The sequence below is a fragment of the Odocoileus virginianus genome, chromosome 12 (assembly GCF_023699985.2).
Source record: "Odocoileus virginianus isolate 20LAN1187 ecotype Illinois chromosome 12, Ovbor_1.2, whole genome shotgun sequence".
Taxonomy (NCBI): Eukaryota; Metazoa; Chordata; class Mammalia; order Artiodactyla; family Cervidae; genus Odocoileus; species Odocoileus virginianus.
Genome location: NC_069685.1, coordinates 53698375 through 53723264, shown reverse-complemented (window position 1 = coordinate 53723264; position 24890 = coordinate 53698375). Strand labels below are relative to the sequence as shown.

The 24890-nt window shown below is 48.0% G+C and overlaps 1 protein-coding gene across 5 annotated transcripts in view; it reads right to left on the bottom strand.

Moving 5' to 3' along the window:
* Positions 1-24890, bottom strand: part of KSR2 (kinase suppressor of ras 2) — a 470209-nt gene that overhangs the window by 71854 nt on the left and 373465 nt on the right. For all 5 annotated transcript variants that reach the window (XM_070475296.1, XM_070475294.1, XM_070475292.1 and 2 more), the window contains 5 exons: positions 18181-18349; positions 10134-10175; positions 9395-9467; positions 6433-6481; positions 4237-4604 (listed from right to left, as the gene is read on the bottom strand). In XM_070475296.1, coding sequence (XP_070331397.1) covers positions 4237-4604; positions 6433-6481; positions 9395-9467; positions 10134-10175; positions 18181-18349 — 701 coding nt within the window. The remainder of the gene's footprint in view (positions 1-4236; positions 4605-6432; positions 6482-9394; positions 9468-10133; positions 10176-18180; positions 18350-24890) is intronic.

Genomic DNA, 24890 nt, shown 5'->3' with positions numbered 1-24890 from the left:
GGGAGGAGGCATACTGATGGTGGAGATCTGTGCTCCTGTCCTGGGCTCCCTCTGGCCTCTCCTGGTCTCAGTCTCCATATCTGTGACGTGGCCAGGGTGGGTTCAGGGGCATCAGGCTGCCCTGGGGAGGCCCTCCTGGAGACATCAACTTCAGGGATGTGTTTTGTTTCCATGGCATCAAGCTAAGGCAGGTTGGCCCAGACTCCTGTCACCAGATAGGTAACACATTACCTCCCATTGAGGTTGCAGTCCTTTGTAATTCTGTCCAATCTGTCTTCCTTGGAAATTTCCTTGTTTCCATTTCCATCTGCATTAGCTGGATGCATCTGACACCTACACTGTGCACTTAAATAATACTCCCTGGCGATACTCTTTAGGGCAGGATCCCAAGTGTTTGTTGGAATTAGAATGGGAGCTTGGTTGAAAAAGGCTTCACCTACAAATAGACTTGATCCACCAGATTGAGGACAATTCAATAGACTGGAGAATGGCCCCCAGAGATATCCAGTTCCTAACTGCTGAACACTGTCACTGTCAGTTTATATGGCAAAAGGGACTTTGCAGTTGCCATTAAGTCAAACATCTTGAAATGGGAGATTATCTTGGATTACCTGGGTAGGTCCTACAAGAGTCCTTATAGGAGAGACGTGACCTGCGACAGTTGGAAGTAAGATGCCACGTTGCTGGCTTTAAAGATGGAGGAAGGGGCCACAGCCAAGGGACGCAAGGAAGGCAGCTCTAAAAGTTGGGAGCTCTAAAAGCTTCAAAGCCTCCAGAAAACAAAGCAGTGCTGCTTTGGTTGTAGCAAGACCCACTCCAAACTTGTGACCTCCACAACTGTAAGAGAATGAATGCATGGTGCTTTAAGTCATCAAGTTTGTAGCCATTTGTCTTGACGGCCCTAGGAAATGAATAGAGGTGGCACCCAGGAATCTGCATTTTAATGACCCTTCTCCCTTTGGTGGTTCTGATGCAGGTGGCCCTGGTGGACTGTATTTTGGGAAGCATGGTTCCAGGGCTGTTCCAGACTGCTTCTGAAGTGGCCCAGGCTCAGAGAACAAAGAAGGACCCTGCAACCAACATCTGCTACTACCTGTTCATTTTACAGATGGGAAAACTGAGATCTAAGAGACTCTGCAGCAAGGGAGAAGGACAAGAGATGCTTTCATTCAATCCTATCTTTATTGGCTTTCAAATTCCATCTGGGGCTTTAAAAAAATGAGTGATTGTGCAGACAGTCAATAGCCTGGCAATAATCCTATAATGACCCAATCGTGAAACGATTTAGCAATCTTGCTACTAATTGCATTTGTGGCTCTAGCAATTGGGTAACTAGTTGGTTATTACTCACTCCCCAAGAGCCACCCACACCGCATTACAAGGAAGCTAATCTTAGAAATACGTGTTAACTTCGATGATAATTACTAAGTAATTGGCTAGAACATGCCATTGTGAATTTATCTAGAATATGCCAGGTGATTATCTGGTTTTATGTTCCCTGTAAAATAAATCCAGGGTCCAGAAGCTGTTCCAGTTGGTTGGCTGGCATCCAACTATCAACCTCTGCCAGCCAACTGCACGAATGCAAGTGATTAATCGAATTACTCAAATATTTGGTTTCAAACTGAACGTTCAGATAAGAAACCTGGGTGGCCAACAAGTGGAGGTGTTGAACGGGAATGAGGAGGGCACCTGGCCCCTCCTCCAGATAAATATATAATGACACAATAATATGGAATAAATGCCACTTCTTTGGGGCTCATCTGGCTTCTTCAAACAAAATACCAAAACACTTCAGAGACCAATTATATGTCCCAAAGCTGCGAAGTCTTTATCGCGGTGCCAGGAAAAGGCTGTGCTATTTGTGAAATCTGCAGGCAGTTATGGTGCTTGGGGAGGGGGACTCAGGATTCTGTATATAATAGAAAAGGGGCCGCCAACGCAGCTGGCTTGCAGGGGGAGCGACACATTTTCATAATGGCCACTCTTTTTTTCAAGGAAGGCTGCTAACTGCATCCATCCATTTCCAATTAGCCAGCCCTTGGGGAAGAAGGGAGGGAGGCGTGGGTAAGTGGGCTCCACCGATACTCCTGGAAAAAGTCAGAGGCCAGGAGGTCCTTAGAGGGTCCAGGCACAGGAGAAGAGGTGATGGATTTTGAATTTCTAACTTGAGGATTTGAAAAAGAGGGGTTTATCAGGCCAGAAGGTGAGGAGCTGATCAGAGAGAGGGAGCTGGGCTTACAGACTGGTGGGAACAGGGACAGAAACCAGTGGTGGTGGGAAAGACTATCTTCTAATCAGACTTGTGTACCTCAAGTAAAGGACTGCAGACAGCCTGCTAATATAGATGATACATACCAGAAAGGAGAAAGAAAAGGGAGCTAAGGGGCTTGCTGGCAGTGGTAGGCGGGAAAACAACCACACACTGGCCCTCTCCCTGAATGAACATTCTCACAACAATGGCATTCCAAATCCTCCCAGCCAGAGGTAGAGTCTGTTCTGCACGCCTTGGATAGAGGTGGGCCATGTGACTTGCTTTGGCCACTGGACATCAGCCAGTGCAACACAGACAGAGATGTGAATGCCTCTGTGCATCAGGGTTTGACCTCTTGCTGTCTTGCTGCACTTGGAACTCTGAGACCACAATGGGAAGGAGCCCAAGCTGGCCTGTTGTGGGGTGAGAGGCCACGTGTAGAAGAACTGAGGCACCCCAGCTGACAATCTGCCAACCATTAGACACATGTCCAACCATCACTCACGTGAGTGAAGGCATTCGAGACTGACCAGCCCTCAACCTGACCTGCCAGCAGACCACAGACACATCCAAGACCCCAGCCACTGAGCCTGGCTTAGCCCAGAAGAACTGTGTACAGACTAGTGAGAAACTGTGAAGTTTGGGGGTGTTTGTTACTCAGAAAAACTTATTGATCCTCTCCTCTACTCAGAGCAGCTCATCCCTGAATATGATCTGGCTGATTATCTGATAGACACTTCTGGTCCTGTGTAGAAGTGAGAGCTGATCATTTCTTCCTTGGTTTAAAGAAGGGTTGAAGAGTCATCCTTAGATCTCTAATCCTTTGCAAGCACTTACCATTTGACACACAAGTTCCAGTCAACCCACCAGCTGCATAATCAATGGTGACAGATGATAATACAGCCTCTACCCATCACCCAGGTCTTACAAGTGGACTCAAAGAGGGTTTGTATGGATCACAAGGGAGTAGATCAAAGACATACCAGCTCTTCCCTGAGCCCACAGCTCCCACCATAGCACTTAGCAAGATGCAAGGCTTGTGTACTTGGGATCTTATTGCTTGTGTTGAGATTAAGAATGAGAAGATTCCTAATGGGCCCTTGGCATCATAGGCCACACCAAGAACACTGGTGCTATGGCTAGTCCTAAGTGATAGGAGTGCAAAGGCCCCAACTTAAAAACATATCAAAAGATTGTTCCACAACTGCTCAACTGAATCTACAGTTATTTTTCCCAATGCCTACATCACTGCGGGAGGTTAGAGACATCAAGTCCAAAAAAGTTCCCAATGTCTGATATGCTCCTAATGTCACTTCTCTGTTAACCACCCCTTTTGTACAGCTATCAACCATGGATCCTGAATATTTAAAAGAACAACAGTGAGCCCTACAAATGTGCGCTGCTGTTTTAATGAAAGCCAGAATCAGTCATCAGAATGTTAGTCTGGGTTCAACAAACTAGGGTCTGTAGGTCAAACCCAGCCCATCGCCTGGTTGTGTTAACAAAGTTTTATTGGCACCCAGCCACATACATCCACTTATAGTTTACCTGAGGTTGCTTTCACACTACAGTAGCAGATATGAGCTGTTGCTGCAGAAACCTTACGGCCTGCAAGGCCAAAAACACTATTGGGCCCTTTACAGGAAAAGTTTGCTGACACCCGAGCTAGTCTAATCCACTCAATTACATTTGGAGAAAGTGAGTCTCAAAGATGCTTTTTCACAAATGTGGAGCACAAGGGGGTTCAATACCAGCTTTTCTGACTTCCCACGTGGAGCTCTCTCCACAGAACTTCTCAACCAGAGTTGCAGCATGAATAGCATTTTCTGGAATCTCAAAGCTTCAAACCATAGATGTGATTGGTAAAGCCAGACTCTCTATTCACCAGAATGTTGAATCTACCAGAACCCCCACTGCTCAATGCTGCCGGAAGCAGAGCTTTGGGAATGAATATGACAGTGGGGAACCCGGGCGGGACTGACCTGGTGATGATGGCCAGGTGTGGCGGGCTCATGCAGGCGCCCATGAACAGTACCACGTTCTCATGCCGCGTCTGCCTGTAGGCCATCACCTCTCTCTTGAAGGCCTTGAGCTGCTCCTCGTTGTCCCTCTCGATGTCGATCAGCCGGATGGCCACCTCGCCATGCCAGCGGCCGTGGTACACCTGCCCGAAGCGGCCCTTCCCGATGAGCTCGCCGATTTCCAGCTGCTCGAAGGGGATGTCCCACTCCTGGAGGAAGATGCTGGTCTGGCTGGCCTTGCGAGGGAAGCTCCGGGCCGAGAGGAGGGACAGGTTCATCTCCTCAAAATCATCCTCCGACTCCTCAGCCTCGTCGTGGCCCTCCTCATTCTATGGCCAGAGAGGGAGAGGGGTCAGTTCCCGTCAGCATCCCGCCTGCCCACCAGGTTCCCACTGTGTGTTTTTGGCCAGTGCACACGTGTCTCTCTATTTGCCCAAGTACCTCCTGTCTATCATTGTGCTGAAGTGAAGGAGCTGAAAGGGAGATCATGAAACTGAAGCTCAGAGAGAAGAAATGCTGGGGGGCAGGGACCACCTATCCTGGTTTCCCAGGACTTTGCCCCTTTGGGAGCTGACAGTCTCACACTTGGGAAACCGGCAGACAGGGATGGTTGGTCCCTGTGGGAAGTGTCTAGCTCTCTGGTCAGGCCGACAGGCAGAGCAAGGGTTAAGATTCAGGTCTCTCAACTCCTAATATTTGATGCCCTCTTACTAGACCATGATGTTCTGACTTGTCTGGTTATTTATGTGGGAGTAAGAAAGACAATAGGCTGAAATACGGACATCCTATACACCTGCATATAACATGTGACAATCCTTAACAGAGAGGGCCTTCGTTCCCTTGGAGGAATTTGAATTGATGAGGCAGAAACCAGGAGATGTCAGAGGTACTCGGTATAGGCCGGAGGCCTGGGGTTCCTGTTCAGTTGGGAAGGCAGGAGATAGAAGAGTGAAAGGTTGACAGAATGGGCTTAACAGTCAGACCAGATGAGCTGGAATCTGGCCACTGTGTGACCTTGGGCAAGGAGCTTCACTTCTCTGGGCATTCCTTGACTTATCATAAAGTGGGGCTAATGACATCTACCCCTGGGGGTGGTGTGAGGTTTTCCATGAGGCAAAGATCTCTTGAGTTCTTTGCACAGACCTGACTGCCTGTATGAAACAGCTGCCAGGATGGCTGAAAAAAAATACAGACTCATGGGCCCCAGCCAGATTTTCTGAATCAGAAAATCCACAGGCCAGAGCCAGGACTCTGCATTTTCACTGCACACCCACATGACTCAGGCACACTTGGACGTGACCACTGCAACAGTTAGAAACTCCAGGCCTGGGGACCCACCTTCCCAGCGTGGTGTCTAGGGACACCTGAGGCCTGGCGCCTTGGCTTCTTCAGCTGGAATGTGCAAGCAGCAGTGGCCTGAGCCCAGTGGTGGGGGGGGCGGGGGCGGGGGGAGGAGGTGGTGGTGATTTTCATGGGCTTGGAGCCTGACAAGACGGCCGGAGAAGGAGGCGCCTTGGCCGGGTGCAGTCTCTCTAAACACCAAACCTGAGCAAGCTACTCCCAAAGGCATGTTCAGGAGAAATGACATGGGAAATACAGCTTCTTTCAAGGTCACTTTCCAGCTACTGTGATCATTCCAGAAAAGGACATGATTTGCTCTGGGGATCCTGACTCTATTCCCCTCAGTTCAAGACCCACCAGCAGAGTCGAGGAGTCAGGGCTCTGGTTCTCACCCCAAAGACTTTGTTTATTCCTCGAGGGGTTCTGGCAGGTGGGAAGAGGCCCCAGAACATTCTTAACACCACACTAAGCCCGAGACCCTGAGGCCCTCGTCCCCTCCTCTCACATATTCTTCAGAAAGTAGTGGGGCACATCCCCCTTGGTACTCACTGGCTCTGAGCTGAATTTTCAACTAAGAATGCAGATCACCTGCCAACTTCTGCACAACTAGCTTTTCCATGATGCACACCATGTTAACGGCCCATTAGACTTGGCACCAGGAGGGGCCCCTTGCTCGTTAGTCGTCCATCAAGCAGGGCACTGTACCCCCAGTCCACCCTAAGCCCTGTGTGTCATCAAAGACATCAATCGCCTTTGCCAAGTGGGCAGCCCCTGGAAAAAGTTGCTTCATTTGCTTCATCGCTCTCTGGTTCTCACCTCCGAGGTTGGCTCCACTTCAATTTGAAGTAATGGATTTCCTTCCAAGCTTTAAAGAAAGAAAAATAAACGTGACCCTAGGGTGAAATGATGGGTGCATGCATTGACTTGATCCATGTATGAAACGTCTTAAAATGTGAAGCTCTCCATTAAGCCTTTTTCTCAAATTTCCCTTCACTGCTTGTGTCTAAAATAATCCATAACCTCGCCACCAAGGAGAGGTGCACAAGGACATTGTTTTAAATGGACTTTCTGGTCTGCTCGGGGCTCATTTTTCTTTGTTGGTTTCCCCTAATCTAGCAATTTCTGTACAAATTGGCCTTATAAATTCCTTATAAAGTGCCAAGGATGGCAGAATCCCCAGAGCTCTAGGTGTTCCTTAGGAAAGAATTAATCAGATCTCTACAGTTCTGAATCTTTTGGAAGGATTCTTTGGAAGGATTCATTCATTCATTCATTCATTCACTCATTTGATTAGAATTAAGAGTCAGGAACAGTGCCAGACCCTTAGAGGGATACAGCATTGAAACTGACATGGCTTCCTGACCTTAAGGAATATTTATATTACTAGTGTAGAAAGGCTATGAGTAACAAGGGTCAAAAGTTAGGTATGAACTGAATAAATGGATGGTGATGGAAATGCCCAAGAGAGAGGATTACTGGATGAATTTGAAAGCTTGCAGTGTTTTGAGTTGGACCTTGCCAATCACGTTCCATGGAGATGGGTGGGTGAGAACGAGGAGGAGGAGACAGATTGCGTTGGACTGGAAGACACAGGTGTGCGTGTGAGTGTGCACACGTGTGTGTGTACCCCACGCACTCTCGAGCTCCTGAGCCGCATCTGTGTTTTGAGCACAGAACAAGCCGGGTACAGGAGCTGGGGGCACACACACCACGAGTGCTGAGTGTCCACTGAGGGCTGGGTGGGTGTCATGGGACGTGCTCTGTGCAGGGGTTGTTCTGTGTGCGTGTGAGTTGGGTGCACATGCAGGGGATTTGTGGGCCTGCTGGAGCACACAATACGTGAGGGAAATGCAAGGCACAGTGTGTGTTGAAGAATTTGGTGGGGGAAGTGGGCTTTTAAGGTAGAGGATGTTTCCAGAGTGAACTGAAACTAGTGGGAGAAAAGGATCAAAATGGACATCATGGCCCCTTCCTATTTCCCTAGTGGAAGCTTAGCAGATTCCCCCAACCCATCTCCTTATTTGATGGGGGCTCCCCTATCCTGACTCTCAGACCTCACCAGGAAGCTGCCAACCCTGCAGACAGAGTCAATCCACTTGCTGGAGAGACTCCTGGTGAGAGGGAGGCTGAAAGATTGTAACAGCTCAAAGAAGAATAAAGAAGTAGCATCTGCCGCCCTATAACCAATAATTTATAGTACAGCTTTGAAAGGCAGAAACTGCACGCTGGAAATCTGATGCCCCGGGGGAGGTGGAACAATGCAGCTGGAGTCCCTCCTCACGCCCAACAGAACGGGCTGCCCTCCTGTCTTGCATTAAGGCGTGATTACAGCAGCCGGGGCTATTAAATGATTTCCCTGCTGCAAAGAGTCAGTTCCCATCACTCCACACACATTTAAGCAGATCGTGGGCACTTATTGACTCCGTTTTTCACTAGCACTCCCTGACTCTCAGTTAATAACCTGGAGTTCATCTTGCACAAATTGTGGAACTGGTTTATGTGCTGCAGAGAAACGATCTGGAGCTAGATGTCAGCACAACATCCCCCGGCAAACTGCTGCTCCTTGGATCTCAGAGATGTACCATTTGGGTCTTTAACAAAGTTGGTAACATGGGTCAGAAAGGATGGAGCAGCTGGGGGAGCCAGAAGAAAAACCAGATAGGCAAAAATGTGAGTTTGGAAAGATGTCAAACCAAAGTTGGGTCCTTAGCATACCCTAGACTTGGGTCATAACCAAAGAAGTTATGGAAGGTGATTTCACTTTGGCTGCATGAGCAATAGAGTGCCTAGAAAGAGGGCTTGTATTCTAAGGATGCTAAAGACATCACACACAAAGATGTTCATTGCAGAACTGTTTATAACAGTGAAATATGGGAAGATGTAATATCCAGCAGTAGAGAAACGGTTAAGGAAATCATTCCAAATCAATATGGTATTTTAAAATCAATGCGTATGAAGAGTCTGGAATAGTATGAAAAACATGATGTTATAGCATTAAGGGATGAACAGAGAAGGATGGAAATCACACACGGTTTAGATCACAAGTATGTAAAATATGAATAGAGCATACTTCTAAGAGTGGTGCAATTATAAATTATTCTTTTTCTTTTTTCATAGAATAGTTTAAATTTCACAAAATAAGCTCATTTTATTTTTGTAATGTTAGAAACCAGGGATCAGCAAACTTGCTGGGCCAGATAGTAAATATTTGAGGGTCTGCTGGCCACACAGCGGTCACTGTTGGAACGACTCATCTCTGATGTTGTAGTCCAAATGCTGCCATAGATAGCATGTTTTGAATAAATGGGCATGGCAGTGTTCCCATAAAACTTTATTTACAAAAACATGGGTCTGTCCCATTGGCTGTAAGTTACTGATCTCTAGTATAAACCTAAATTTTCCTTTTTAAGCAGGGGATAATGATGTAGAATAACTGCCCTTCCATTAAGGTTTAGCTATTGCCTGGGAGAAGTTGTCTTTCTGATCACAGGAGGGTCTGGGGGTCTGAAGGAAATGGTCCTGCCCCTGAAGTCACACCTGATTGGCAAGACCAGAGACACATGGCAGAAGTGACTCACAGGGACTAGCAATGTCCCTCTCAGCCTGGGCTGTCTCATTCTCCCTCTCTTTGACCAAGTTATTCGCTTGTCTCTGTGGCCCCCTCATGCTTCCCCCCACCCTGCCTCCCACCCCATCAATTCCAGGAAGAAGAAAGAAGACAGGGATCCTGAGCAAACTGAAAGGCCAAGGCAGGGGGAGAGGTCTCTACCCCACTTACATTGGATTCGAGGTCACTGGATGCAGGATGACCTGGGGCGCCCGCGTCGGCGTCTCCGGCACCGGCACCACATCTGGGAGCCAAAGATTGGACAGTCAGAAACCAGACGAGGGGTCCACAAGCTCCCCCAAAAGCCTGACTCCTGGAAGATGCCGGTGGCTGGAAGCTTCTCACCAGATCAGGAGTCCCTGGCTGCCCAATCCCCTCTCTCCTTTCCCTGGCCACTTGAATTGACCTGCTAAGATGCATGAGTAGTCAAGATGACATCCTGAACAAAACTCCCCATTGGCACCTATGGGGTTGCCGGAGCCCCCAAGACTCTGGCCCGAAGCACCCACTGAAGCATCATCTCTGGATTCTCCTCACTCCTGAGTCCCCTTTGGGATGATGAGGCCTCTTGGTTTCATGTCTCCCATGCCCAATTCCAGCCCCTTTGACCATCTCTCCCCCACCATGGGGTTCGGGACCCCTCCCCACCCTTGCCCATCCTTGCACTGCAGACCACCCACTCAGGCCTTTCCATTTGTGCTTTGGGACCTCATTGGTGCCACTGAGTCCTTGGACTCCCCACCCTTTTTACCCCTGCCTCCACATCCAGTAGTCTGGATGTGGTCTGGATGGTTCCACCTGATCCTCTTTGGGCTCGTCCACCCCGGCAACATTCGCCTCTGTCCCCTCACAGCAGCTGCCATGCCTCGGTGGGCTCGCTTGGAAGAAACTGAGGTCACAGGAAACTCACCTGGGAAGATGAACTGCTGCCTGTATTTGTAGTAGTGGGACGCTTGCAAAAGACAGAAAATACCACAGTGAGTGCCGGACCCGGAGCTGGCCCTTCAGGTAACAAATGGGGCTCCTGTAGCCACCCTGCGGTCCTCTGCCCACCCCTGACAGTTTCCAGACTTCTGCAGACACCCCAAATTCTAAGGAACTGAGAACATGTGTAAAGAACCCAGAAACATTCAAGCCAACCCTTTCATTGAAACTCCCTGAAGACAGAGCACCCCACTGACATACACGTAGAGAGAAGTCTCTAAACCCGTAATCTAACACATTAATTTTCTCCCTTCTGGCAGAGTGGTTATAGTGGCTTAAGAAAATCCTTTATGACCACAATAACGTATCACCTCACAGTTAGGATGCCTATTACCAAAAAGGACAAGAAATAACAAATATTGGTAAAGATGTAAAGAAAAGGAAACCCTTGTGCACCCCTGGCGGGAATGTAAATTGGTGCAGCCACTGTGGAAAACATTAGGCAGCTCCTAAAAAAGTAAAAATTAGAACTACCAGATGCCAGCATTTGCACTTCTGGGTATATATCTGAAGGAAAAGAAATCAGCATCCAAAGGTGTGGAAATAACCTAAGTGCCCATCGATAGACAAATGGATAAAGAAAATATGTGTATACACACACACACACACACACACACACACACACATACATACACAATTGAATACTATTCAGCCATGGTAAAGAATGAAATCTTGCCATTGCTGTTTGTGACAAAAGGGATGGACCTCGAGGGTACCATGCTAAGTAAAATAAGTCAGATGGAGAAGATAAACAGTACAATCTCACTTATATGCAGAATCTAAAAAAAAAAAAATCAAACTCACAGAAACAGAGATCGGATTTGGGACTGCCAGAAGCTGGGGATGGGGCCAGGAGTACTGGATGAAGCACTGGTCTATGTGTCTCCTCTATGTGTCTCCCATGTTTTTCTAATTTTCTGCACTGAGCATTGTATTGGTTTTCTTATTGCTGCTGTAACAAATTATCATAAATTGAATGGCTTAACACAAATTTATCCTGTTAGAGTTCTGAAGGTCAGAAGCCTGAAAACGGTCATGGGCGGCTTGTTCTCTCTGGAGGCTCCAAAGGAGAACTTTCTCCTTGCCTTTTCCAGCTGGAGAATCTACCTCCATTTCTTGGCTCACACCTCCATCACCTCAGTCGCTGCTTTCATCCTGATGTTGCCTTCTACTGTCTTTGATCGCCTTGTCTCCCTCTTGTAAAAGATTCTCATGACTGCGTTTAGAATCCACCCAGACAATCCAGGGTAATCTTTCCACTTCAAGATCCTTAATTCAGTAACAGCTGCAAAGTTCCTTTAGCTGTGTAAAGTAACGTATTCACAGGACCCAGGATTAGGCCATTATTCTGCCTAGCAAAGGTACAAATTAATTTCCTTATCTAAGGAAAGATAATATAAAAGAAAATTCCTCAGATTCACTGCTGATTTTCCTACAATTCATTTTACTTCCCATCTGTTCACTGGAGGCCAGTTGTTCCAGACATCCCCATGGTTTCCAGTGTTACCGCTGTTCCAGTGGGGTGGAGAACCTGGATCAGGGGGTAAAAGGGATGTCAGGGGCAGGGGACAGGTCACAGGAAGTTTTATATCCTCAAGCAAAGGCGGTGAGCAGGGATGGGATCAGATATGAGTCTGAGCTGGTGAATACACTTCCAGAAACAGTTTTATCCATTCAGGGACAGGCTGGCTCACCAAGAATTAGTACAGTGGCTCCAAACCTGGAGTCCAGAAGCTAATCCTGTAGGGTTGAGTCTGTGTTCCTCCTTTGATTGCCTGTGAACATTTGGGCATCTCTCCCCAAGTCTCAGTTTCCAGATATGTGAAATGGGGACCAATAATAATCTCTCCTACGTGGGGCTGAGCTCATCATTACATGAGATAAGAGTGCAGGGATGAGGCAGAACCAAGGTTAACGGCAATGCAAAAGCTGATATCTTTCTAAGTTCTCTTAACTAACAGACAAGGATGCTTTATAGTTCATAAACAGAGAGTTTCAAAGAACTCAGTCATGAGCTGGCCCTGAGGGTGGAACTGGCTTATAAACCTCACCCCTGTCCCAGAATGGACAGCAAGTTCTGGTATTCAGGATCCAAGCACCTGGCTTGGTGCCTTGCACCCAGTGAGTGAGCTGCTCATGTTTGTTGAATTACTCAAGTCTCTTTTAGAACAGCAATCCCCCAAATATCGAATCTAGCTGGAATCCAAATGGATGCATTTTTTGATTCTGGAAAACAAAGTACCTAGTTTGGGCAGCAACTCATTCAAGGTTACAGAACACAGCTTTAAAAGAAATCTGACGTCCATGATGTCAAGGACTCTTCTTCCATTAGATAACTTAGATTTTTTTTCATTGCATTCGGACATTTTATTAGTCAACAGGAGCTAAAATTAAAAAAGAAAAACTTCCTGGGATTCTCAAGAGACTTAGCTGATCTCTTCCCTCCCCAACTGGAACTGGGGATTCAGTGTCTGCAGAAAAGGTTAGCTGGCAGTTAAACATTCTTTTAAGGAGGTGGGGCTGGTGATGGAGAATGGGTGTCACTTTGAGAAGGGACAGGTGTCTAGCAATGGGACACCCAGCAAATGCCTCCACACACAGCCTCTGACTCCTTCCAGGACCTCCATGGCCTGAGGACAGCCCGTTCCTGATGACTGAAATGGAGAGAGTCTCGGCCAGAGGAGGAGGGAAAGGGTGCTGTGAGCCCCGCCTGCTCTTGCTGATGACGGACACCAGAGAGAAGCGGGTCAGAGGGGCAGCTGATGACTCTGAGTGGCTCCTGGCTGTCTGGTATCAAAGAGGGTTCGGGAACTGAGAGGTTGCAGGTGACCAGAGGTCAGAGAGACAGACAGGCTACTTTGAAGCCTCTTCCACTCTCAAGCCCCCATTCTCTCCCTATGGACTCTTCAGAGAGCAGCCTCAGTGGCCATCTGAAAGAAAGGATCTAGAAGGTGGAAAGATCAAATCATCCCCTGCCTAAACCATGCATCCCTGCAAGGCCCCACCAGGCCTCAGCCCTGCAGCTCTGATTCTTGCCTGGTGCCTTGGTCATGGGCACTCCGAGCCATCAGTCACATGTTTCCAGCTCTTTCTGGTAACAGGGCCTTTGCATATGTTCCCCTCTGTCTGCCTGAACAACTCCCCTCCTGCCTTCAGCTGCTTCTGATGTTTCAGCCTAAACTTGTTCTCTTCTTGACTTGCTCGTAGCACTGTTCTCTTCTCACAGCACTTACCACAATTTATAATCCTATTTTCGTGTGTCTGTTTGCTAGGCTAACACCTGTCTCTTCCACTAAGCTATAAACTCAGTGAGGGCAGAGACTGTGACAGGCAGAATAAGGCCCTTCTCCCCCAACTCCATTCCCAAGACATCCATATCCTAGTTCTAGGAACCCGGGAATATGTTACCTTACATGATCAAGGGGACTTTGCATATGTTTAAGTTGAGGATCCTGAGATGAGGGGATTATCCTGGATTCTCTGGGTGAAACTTGAGTATAATCACAAGGGTCCTTATGAGAGGGAGGCGGAGGATCCAAGTCAGAGGATCAGAGGAGGAGATGTGATAACGGAAGCAGAGGTTGGACAGATGTAGGGCCATGAGCAAAGGCACGCAGGCGGCCCTTGGGAAGCTGGGAAAAGGCAAGGGAATGGATTCTTTCCTAGAACCTCCTAAAGGAAACAGCTCTGCAGACACCTTGATATTGAGCCCAGTGAAACTGATTTTGGACTTCTGACTCCTTGACTGTAGAGTTATAAACTTCTGCTCCTTTGAGCCACTAAGCTCATGGCAATTTGTTACAGTGGCAACAGTCAACTCATACAGGGCACATCTGATGTGTCCCTTGCTCCTTACCCAGTGCCTTGAACAGTACCTGGTATATAGTGGATGCTCAGAAAACATCCATTAAAGAAATGAACGGATGGAATGCAGGGCCAGAGACAGTTTAAAGAAAAAGAGCATGCAGTTCTGGGAGTCTCAAGTCACTTGTTCACTCATTTATTCACTCAGCAAGCATTTAATTAGTGCCTTCAGCAGTCGACACTGGGCTGGGCTTTGGCAGTAGAGGGGCAGGTGAAGCAGACAGGCTTCCTAGCGTCATGGAGTTGACTTTCGATGGAGGAGACACTAAACATGGCACCAGGTTACTCCAAAGGAAGAAGGCGTGTGAACACTTCAGTCTGAGGAACCCATACAACAGTCCCTTACAAAGCCCCTTCATGTACCTTCCCACAGCAAATGTCATACAAACTAGCAGTTCAGACCCATTTTACAGATGAGAAACTGAGCCTAAACAGGGTCAGTGCCATATTCAAGGCCACAGAGGTGGAAGAGGGCAAATCTGGGATCCAAACGAAGCCCTCCACCCTTCACTGTGCCATGTCCAACATGGCACCAGGATTCTGAAGGGAGTGGCAAAGAACAAGTGGCAAAAACCAGCAAAGCACAATCCCAGATTCTGTGACGGGTGTCCTTCACGTGCCCTGAGGTTAACAGTTGAGCCAAAGGCCTGTTAACCACATGGCCTCTTTCCAAAAAGAATGTTCTAGAGTGACCAGTGCCAGGGGCATTGTTATGCCTAGGTATTAGCTTGAATTGTCTTCAGAAAACTCAACGTCTGCAGGAAACCAGAGCCAAAGCTCCTTTTCCATCAACAGAGACTCACAGTCTGGAGTATGTAACAGGTGACCAGGGCCTTGTGTAAACAGAATAGATGCCTGTCACCCTGGAGGAATTTTGCCAAAACTGCCTAAGGCAGGTGGAGGTGGGGGGGGGGGGCGGGGTGTGGGGGGAAGGTCTGGCTGTCCTTTTAGAGGGTCCTATTTTGTTTTCTATGTCAACACTGCATTTTATTGTTATTATTCAATTATAAAACGGATGCATGTTTCTTGCTATTATATACACTACAGAAGTGCATAAAATAAAATTCCTCTTCTTAGAAAGAACACCTGCCATAAAGTCCTGCAGACATTTGTCTGCATATACAAATATACACACACACAAGTATAAATATATACATACAAATACATTAAATCATTTTACAACAAATAGGATGTTATTATACCAGTGCTTTTGCAAATCACTTATTTTCCACTTAAAAGATATTATGGATTTCTTCCCACGTCCGGGATATTTACAAAGAGCTACTCCATTCTTTCCAAGGGTGGCTGAGTGTTTGGTTACACAGATATATTACAGTGTATTCAAACACTCCCCTCCTGATGGGCATTTGGGTTGAGTCCAGATTTTTCACTGCTGCCAAAAAAAATCGTTATAGATCCCTGTGCAAACACTTCTGTGTATAAATTCTTAGAAGTGATACTGCTGGCCCAGGGAATGTATATTTGAAACTCTGACAATGCCAAATCACCTCCCCTAAAAGTTTAATTTGATTCCTACTCCCAATTTCAGGGTATCTGGGGACCTCATGTTTATTTCCACAATTCTGGTTAGGGCATATTACTTAGCAGTGGGAGCCACGCTAATTTGCTAATCCTGGGTTTAATCTAATAATGATGAAAGTAGCTCACCTTTGGTGAGAGACAGGTACTCTGCTAAGCTTTGCACATGTATGGTAATGTTGAGCCCTTTGAGGATTCTACAAAGTAGGTACTATTATTATCCCCATTGTACAGATGCGGAAACAGGGGCACAGAGAGGTCAGTAGTTTGCTCAACAGCACATAGATATTAAGTGATGGAGGTGGGATTTGAGAAGCCTAGTAGGAACAAGCAGCCTAGTTCCAGAGCTCACACTCTTTTAACTGCTGTTTTAAAGCGCATTCACCCAGAGGACCCATGAGTCCACTCCCCAAAGAGGGTCAGGGCACTGTTGGGACCTGCCATGGGGTAGGTGCAGACCCACTGGCAGGCTAGCATAGTAATTTGGTTAAGACCCCTTCCCGGGGCTCCACCTGAAGGGGTGAAGGAAACAGGGATCACCCCTGGTGAGTCAGGGATCGTGTCTAAAGATGCCAGCAGAGTCTTCTAGAGATGAAAGAGTGCTGGCGCTTTGATGCACGGTTCCCCATTAAGAGGTCCTTTGCCAGCTCCCTGCCTATAAGCAAGCAGCAAATGGTTACAAGGGAAAATAGCCCTGAAGTGAATATTTTGTGTGAGGGGTGGAACAGCTCTAGGAAAGCATCCAGACTCTTCCCCCCTGAGACTGGGGGACGGGGGTTAAAGGGCCTTTTTCACATTCACCTCCTTCCAGGGAAGTAGAAATGGCTGGGGCTGCTGGTGGGAACCCTTGGTCTATGGAATCGCTGGGCACTGTTGCCTGGTTGACTCGGGGGCACTTACTGAGATGGATTTCAGCTGATGACTCCCGTTAGGGTCCTTTTTGGCTGCCAGGTGAGAAGCCCTCACACCACAGGTGTGAGGCTGCCTTGGGCTTGGACTTAGTCAAAAAAATCCCCATGACGCAAGTATTTAAGATGCACTCTATCCCTTCGGACACAGCCCAGATCAAAGCAGTGTAGGCAGGTGACATGAGCAGCTTATGCTCAACGGGTGGATGTATCTGAGTGTCACCCAAACGTGGGCCTGGGTCTTCACTTGTTTCCCAGATATCCTCTCGTGGCTGGGTAGGCTTGGAGGTGTGACCTGTGGCTGAGGACCTGGGGTTTTTTCCTTTCCCCGCTGTGGGAAGCTCTCTGGCTCAAGAGGAAACCAAACCTCTAGACCAGCACTGTCCAGTGGAACTCCCTGCGATGGTGGGAAACGGTCTACACCTGTGCTGCCCAACATGGGGCCACTAGCCACAAGTGGCTCTCAAGCACTTGGAATGTGGCAAGCATGACCAAGGAATTAAAATTTTAATTATAATTAATTTTAATTCATTTAAACTTAAATAGGCATGTGTGACTAGTCTGTACCATATTGAACAACATAGAGCTAGACTTTGGTCCCAACTCGTCAAACCAGACCTCATCCCGCCAGCCTCCGTCTTGAAGTCAGCTATGGTGCTACAAATATGGCTGAGCTGAAAGTGTCCTGGCGATCGGAGAACAGGAGGTGGGCTGGGCTGAGCCCCGGAACGGGTGGGAAGACACTTAGGTCTGTCTCGCCTGAGAGCTGAGAAAGATCCCTTTTGTAAGTCCAAGAAGCCAGAACACCATGTGAGGGCTTCTCCATTGTCTCACAGCCCAGCACACAGTCTCAGGTCAGCGGCGGAGTGCCCTGGAGTTTGTGAGCCAGAAGACCCTTTGGGGTCCTCTTGTCCACCTGCATCCTTCAGAGGTGTGAAAACTGAAGCCAGAGGTCACAGGGCAGGGACATGAGAGAGCTGGCTATTGACTCCTGGATGCCAGCTCACTCTTTTGGAGCCCTGTCTTGATGTCTGCATAAGCCTCAGAATGTAGCCATGCTCAGCTGTATGGGCCCTGAGATCCTTGGCACAGGATCCAGTTGCCAGTTTCAACTGATTTAGCTCTTTTTTTTTTTTTGGCAGCACTTGGTCTGAGTTCTTCTTAGATCTTCAATCTTCATTGGGGCATGTGGGATCTTTAGCTTTCAGCGTGCAAACATTTAGTTGCAGCATGTGGGATCCAGTTCCCTGACCAGGGTTTGAACCCAGACTCCTTGCATTTGGAGTATGGAGTCTTACCCACCAGCCCACCAGGGAAGTCCCCTGATTTCACACTTAAGGCAACATCCAGCTCCAGAGAAGATGGCCCCCCTGTGACTCAGACCTAGATGGAGACCCTGAGCTGCTGCTTTCCAAAAGACAAGAGTCTGAGAGTCCCCTTACCTTCTGAGCCTCGATTTTCTCATCTGTAAAATGGAACCAATCCTACTTACCTCGTGGCTGCTCTAGAGATCACATAAGGGACTATGGAGTAGTGGCCCTGCCCATGGTAAGGCTTAATCCATATGCTTCCAACCCATCACCTTTCACGTGGACTGGCCTGGACACGGCTCTGGCACAAACCCGACTCCTCACCCCGCGACCTCCCACGTGCGGAAGATACCTGGCAGGTTGAAATTCTTCTGCTGCCTTGCGCACTGCGGAGAAGGGTGTAGGGGAGAAGGCGGCGTGGCGCTGGGCGGGAGTGGGGGCGCTGGCGAGGAGGGCGTGGAGGACGTCGTGGATGAGGGGTTGCTGCTGGAGTCCGGCTGGTAAGGAACAGGGATGTGGTCCTAAAGAAAGAAAACAGAGCGGGGTGGGGGCAGGGGCAGGCAGAGAGGCGGAGACACTGCAGCAGTGTGGCTGAGCTGCCCGGGAAGACCACCCCCTCAGCATCCTCAGTGCCTCCTCCGTTTTCCTCAACCACCAGACACACCCCCCCCCAAAGTCCCACCTGCCTCCCCCACCCCCACCGGGTTGTATCCAGCTGTGGAAGGCACAATCTCTCGAGTCAAATTCCTGCCCACTGCCTGGAGCCTGGGCTGAAAGGTTACCACGTAATGAAAGCCAGGCAGGTGACAGCCACACTCCTTGGGCCTCTTTGATTTTGGAAAGTCCCATGCCGAGGTGCCCAGAGAGCTCTTCCTGTCCTAACGCTTCTCCTCCCGAGTGTTTTATTAAAGAATCAACAGCCTGACAGCTCAAGAGAGAGTGAGAGAGCCGGCCTGCAGCATCTTCCCTCACCTCTCGGCTGGAACCAGCTTCTTGAAGCTGTTCTAAAGCCAAGATGAAGACAGAATCCGTGTGCACGTCCTCAGAATGGCGCTGGTCAGGGTGGGCCCAGTAGCCATGCAGTGGGCTGAATGCTGTCTCCCCTCCAAGACATGTCTACTCAGAACCTTAGCATGTGACCTAATTGTGATGGGACCATCCTGGATTTGGGGTGGGGTGGGGTGCATAAAATCCCATGTCAAGTGTCTTTACAAGAAACAGGAAAGGAAAGACACACAGAGGAAATGGTGCTGTGAAAACAGGGGTAGACAGGGGACTGATGCTTCTAGAAGCCAAGAAATGCCAAGGACTGCCGGAGCCACCGAAGGTTAGGAGAGGTGCATGGAATGGATTCTCCCTTGGAGTTTCTCCCTAAGGAGCAAACCCTGCTTGACATCTTGATCTCAGGCTCCTGGACCCCAGACCGTGAGACAGCAAATGACTTTTGTCTCAGCTACCCAGTTTGCAGTAATTTGTTTCTGCAGCCCCAGGAAAAGTAATACGAGTAGGATTCCAAGTGATGGAAAGGGAAACACAGCCACCTCTTTCTCACGCATCCTGAACAAAATGCCTAACTTCACCATTCCTCAGTTTTGCCCTCTGTAAAATGGGAATAAATACTAGCAAACCTCAGCATCCCAGGAAAGAGGTTCCTGCCTCTCAAAGTCAGCAGAGCTAAGCATTCTCAGGGGTACCTTAATTGGTTCACTCACAGCACATGGATAATTTGGTCCCTGAATCACTCACAGCTACACCACTCAGCATAGCTCCAGGTACCCAAGGATGGTTTTGTGTGATCTGATTTTGTCAACAGGTGTGTTTACCTGCCAACCCCCAGAGTCAGTACAGCAAATGCCAATGAGCATAGAAGGGTGGAGGGTGGGGGGTAGGGAACAGACATTCCTCATCTGGAGGCCCAATGGGTGCTCGGCCGGGCTGTGCATGCCCCCTTCCCAGAGGTCATTCCACTCCCACGAGGTCATACTGCCTCCACATCAGTGACTTCTCCACTGCGAGCTTCAGTTTCTCCTTGTCCTTCACATGGGCTGAGAACACCCACTGTGTGGCTCTGTTGTGAAGTTTAAGGTGATGTATGTACCTAAATCCCTAGCACTGGGATAAGGCATTTTGTTATCAATAAACAGAAGCAATTATATTTGTGACAGCATTTATTTTTGCAATTAAGCTTTCAATTTGAGATAGCTGCAGATTCACATGCAGTTGTAAGAGTATTAGAGGGATCCCAGTCAAAGCTGTGCTTTTTCCTGTAGTCACGTACGGATGTGAGAATGGGACCATAAAGAAAGCTGAGTGCCAAAGAATTGATGCTTTCGAATCATGGTGCTGGAGAAGACTCTTGAGTCCCTTGGACTACAAGGAGATCAAACCAGTCAATCCTAAAGGAAATCAACCCTAACTATTCATTGGAAAGACTGATGCTGAAGAATACTTTGGCCCCCTGATGTGAAGAGCTGACTTGAGGGCAGGAGGAGAAGAGGGCAACAGAGGATGAGATGGTTGGATGGCGTCACCGACTCAATGGACATGTGTTTGAGCAAATTCTGGGAGGTAGTAAAGGACAGGGAAGCCTGGTGTGTTGCAGTCCATGGGGTTGCAAAGAGTTGGACATGACTTAGTGACTGAACAATAATGCATTCTTATTTAGTTTTTTCCAATGATAACATCTTGCAAAACTAGGGTACAATAAAATCACAACCCAGACACTGAACTGATACAGTCAAGATATAGAACATTTCCACCACCAGAAGGATCCCTCATGTTGTCCTGTTCTAACTACACCCAATTCCTTCTCTTTCCTCACAACCCCTCCCTCCCATCTTTTACCCCCAGCACCACTAATCCAGTCTTCATTGCTATAACGTCATTGCAAGAATGTTCTATAAATTGAACCATACAGTATGTAATCTTTTGGGATTGACTTTTTTTCACTCAGAATAGTTCTCTGGAGATTCATCCAAGTTACTGCATGCAACAAAGGATTGTTCCTTTTTATTGCTGAGTGGATATTTCATGGTATGGATGTACCCAGTTTTTTGATCAACCATCCACTGAAGGACAGATAGGTTGTCACCCTCTGCGGCTCTTGTGGATCAAGGAACTACAAACATGCCCTGGACAAGGTCCTGTTCCAGGCAAGGTCATGCTCTAATTCATTCCAGCCACCTTCCATGCAAGACCACCTTGGAAGTAATTCTGATCTGATTTTAATAGTAATGTATCAGGAAGCCAGCCTTCTCACTCCATCCTAATTTACCTAATAGTAATTACATGTTCCTGGCAACAGACTCGTTAATGTAAGGAAAAATAAGGCAGTGACATGTGGGCTAAGGTTTATGTGGCTGGGCTGTGAAGCTATCACACAGTCAAAGGGGGCACAGGAGGTTTTCAGAGGAAGTCAGCGACTGATTGTGTCAGTAGAGGGATAGAGTAAATGGAAGTCAGGCATCTATCCATCCTAGCAAGACTCTCTTCTTCGAACTTCTACTCATAGATGGGCAAAGAAGTTTCCATAGATGCTCTGCAAAAAAACATTATCCTTATTTAAAAAGCATAAAGGTTTGTGCTAGAAACAGTGTCCTGCTAGGCATACAGATCATGCTCCAATGGCAGAGCATGTTTAAATGAAAATGTTGGTTCATGATGCACACATTCAGGCTGGACCTGGGCTTGCATCAATTCCTGTTCTCTCATTCCTACAACGACTGCCATAGTCACATCAAATGGCCCACAGTTCCCAACACAAATCAGGCTATTTCACATCTCCAAGGCTTGGGAGATATTATTTCTGCTTGGAATGGGCTTCTCTGGTGGCTCAGATGATAAAGAATCTGCCTGCGATGCAGGAGACCTGGGTTTAATCCCTGAGTCGGAAAGACCTCTTGGAGAAGGGAATGGGTACCCACTCCAGTATTCTTGCCTGGAGAATTCCATGGACAGAAGAGCCTGGCAGGCTACAGTCCATGAGGTTGCAAAGAGATGGACACGACTGAGTGACTAACACTATCTTCCCTGCCTTGTCCCAGTTGGCCTAGAAGATGCCTACTCTTTCTTCAAAATGCAGCTCAGATTGCCCCTCTTCCGAGAAGCTCCCCTGACCTCCCACTCAACCAACCAGGTCAGCACATTCCTCCTCCTGGGACTGGCCCTGCCTGGTACTAGCTTGCTCGGGTACTGGTCTTGGCTTCTGCTATTGCTTCAACACCATCACTTCTCAGCTTGCTTATCTGTCTTTATCCTCAAGGTAAGAAGCTCCCTAATCTCAGTATGGCCCCTTGAAAAATGTGTGCTAGAGGAAGGAAAATAGAAAGAAATGAAGAGAGGGATGGACAAGGAGAGAGAGATGGGGGAAGAAAAGGTTTACGTCCTCCTACTAGACTGGGCTTATTTACCTTGGAATCAGCAAAACAGCACAGAAACAAAAACATAAGAGGTGGCTAATAAATGTTATATGTATCAGTGAATGGAAAGGAAGGAGGGAGGGAAGGCGAGACAAAGAGAGGGAGGCAAGGAGAAGTTGTCTTTATGGAGGAAACAGTTAAGGGAGCAATTCAGTCTCTTTCATATCTGAGGCTCAGGGCTGATGCTAATCAACAGAATCAGCAAAAGAGAAATGTGCACAGAGTGCCCACATTCCCCAGCAGAAGAGCTAAATGGGAGGGGAAATTCCTTCCTCGGGCCAGACCCAGATCGTCCCAATAGGAGGTTGTTTTCCGTAAGAGGGAAACTCAGACTCTCTCAGATCGTGCAGGGAAGGGCTAATGGCATAATTCCTCTTTCTGAGTGCAGCTAAAATGTGGAAACATTCTTCAGAGACCATCCAGTCCCCCACTTCATGTTGTAGATGGGGACGCTGAGATTCAGACACAGGGGCGATGCGCTGGAATCATACAGAGCGTTACTGGCCCAAGTCCCCATTTCCAGCCCAGAAGCAAAAAGAGAAGGCTGAACCAAGTAATAAGAACTCACATTTGACTCTGAGGATCGAACGAAGCATGTTCGCTTCCCAGGTTCCCCTCACCCAGCTGTGCACTGATTTCGACATGGCAGTAATAATAACTCTCTCTTCCATGGAAACAGTCCCCTAAGGAAACCATCCCCACCCTCCAACGCAATAGTAGTAGCAGTAGTGTTAGTCGCTCAGTTGTGCCTGACTCTTTGCGACTCCATGGACTGGAGCGTGCCAGGCTCCTACGTCCATGGAATTCTCCAGGGAAGAATACTGGAGTGGGTTGCCATTTCCTTCTCTACCTCCAACCCAACAGTCTCCTAAACAGCCTTACTTGTCTTGTGAACTCCAAAGCCCACTCCCAACTCAGGACCAAAAGTCAGGGCATCACAGCAGCTGGTTAGTGACCTATGATACCTGGAGTAATCAGATGAGTGGGGGCAAGAGGAATAATAGCAGAAAGCAGAGCAAAGGTGGAAAGGAGATGAAGTTGAAGGGGACAGAAGAGCTACGACAGGCCAGAAAACAAATCAGCTGAGGTAACAAGGAGCAGGAGTGTTTCTATGGCTGCAGAAGTGAAGACGGAGAGAAAGGGTGAGAGCAAAGGATGAGGAAAACAGTCAACAGTAACAGACCAGAGGGGACCCACAAAGAGTAGCCAACCACTGTCATGATGGCGGACCAGAACAGTGACCCATGGTATTGCTGGAGGTCCGAGCTGCTGACCTGAGCACAAGCCTGTCCTCTACGTCCTGTTTCATGAGACCGAACTCCTTAACCAGCATTCCTCTTTCTCTTATTGCCCCGTGCCCAGTCCTTCCAAGACACAGTTCCTCGTGCTGAGCTAGCAGAGATGAGGCTCTTTTCCTTGCAACCAACTGAAAAGGACAGCAAGTAGACAGCCACTCCAGAAAGCTTCCCTGCAGTGGGCAGATCTTCAGCTTCGGACACCCAGGTAGGTGGGGCTTTTGATGCCTTGATGTGGAAGCATGCGCCTTACAGACTAGGCCCCCCGGGAGCCGGCAGATGCTCCTGCTGCTGTGGCTTCTCCTCCATCCCCTCACCCTCCTCCATCTCTTCATCTTTCTCCATCTCCTCCATCCCCTCACCCTCCTCCATGTCCTCCATCCTCCTCATCCTTCTTCTTTCATTTCCTCCTTCCTCTTCTTTCTTTTTCCTCTTCTTGCTCCTCCCTCTTCCTCTTTCTCTTCTTCTCCCTCCTCCTCCACCCCTTTTCTTCCTCCTACTCCTCCTTCTGTTCCTCCTTCTCCTCTCCACTGTCTCTCTTCTTCACTCCCGAGCTCTTCCATGCCCTGAGGATCCAGCGTCAGGACTAAATCCTTTACATGTATCATTGCACCAAAGCCTCTCCACAACCCCCAAAACATCTACTATTATAATGCCTATTTTACACAGGGGGAAACAAAGGCAGAAGGATCTTGGTTTGATCACAGAGCACATAAAGAAACTGAGTTTCAAGCCCAGACCTTCTGATTCCAAAATGCACATTCAAACCATTAGGCTGGGTGAACAGGCTAGGTTTTTATGAAGCTGGATTGACAGAGCTAGACGAGAGAGGAGACAGAGCAATGAAAAGGAAATCTTCAGACCAAATTGGCTCAGAAATCTACTGCACTAACCACATCATTGCCTGACAGAAAGAATCTGTGTGAAGCTAGTGAGAAGAGAAGTAAGGGGGGAAAAATAACACAGCTCTCTGATAGTTCCTGTCCACCTTCATGCCAAAGCCGCTTTCTAAATAGAGGTTAATTTATTTCTCTCATCAAATTCTCTTGCTGGCAGACAAGCAGAACAATGTCAGAGTCACCGATCTATCTGACCCGTGTTTCTGTCCCACCTGACACCAAGAGGCTTACTGTGTCTGTAAACCCAGAGAGAAAGGTCTCGAGATGGCTCTGAGCCACTCACCCCTCAAGAGATCATAGAGGAAAGGATGGTTATAGTTACTTTCCAGGAGCCTCACCACTGGAACCCCCTAAACACCCCAACTCCAGAAGGGGGAGACCCTCTCCTAAAGACCTACATATTTTACCAAAAAATAAAAGAAAAGTGGACCCAGCCTGACACTGTGATTA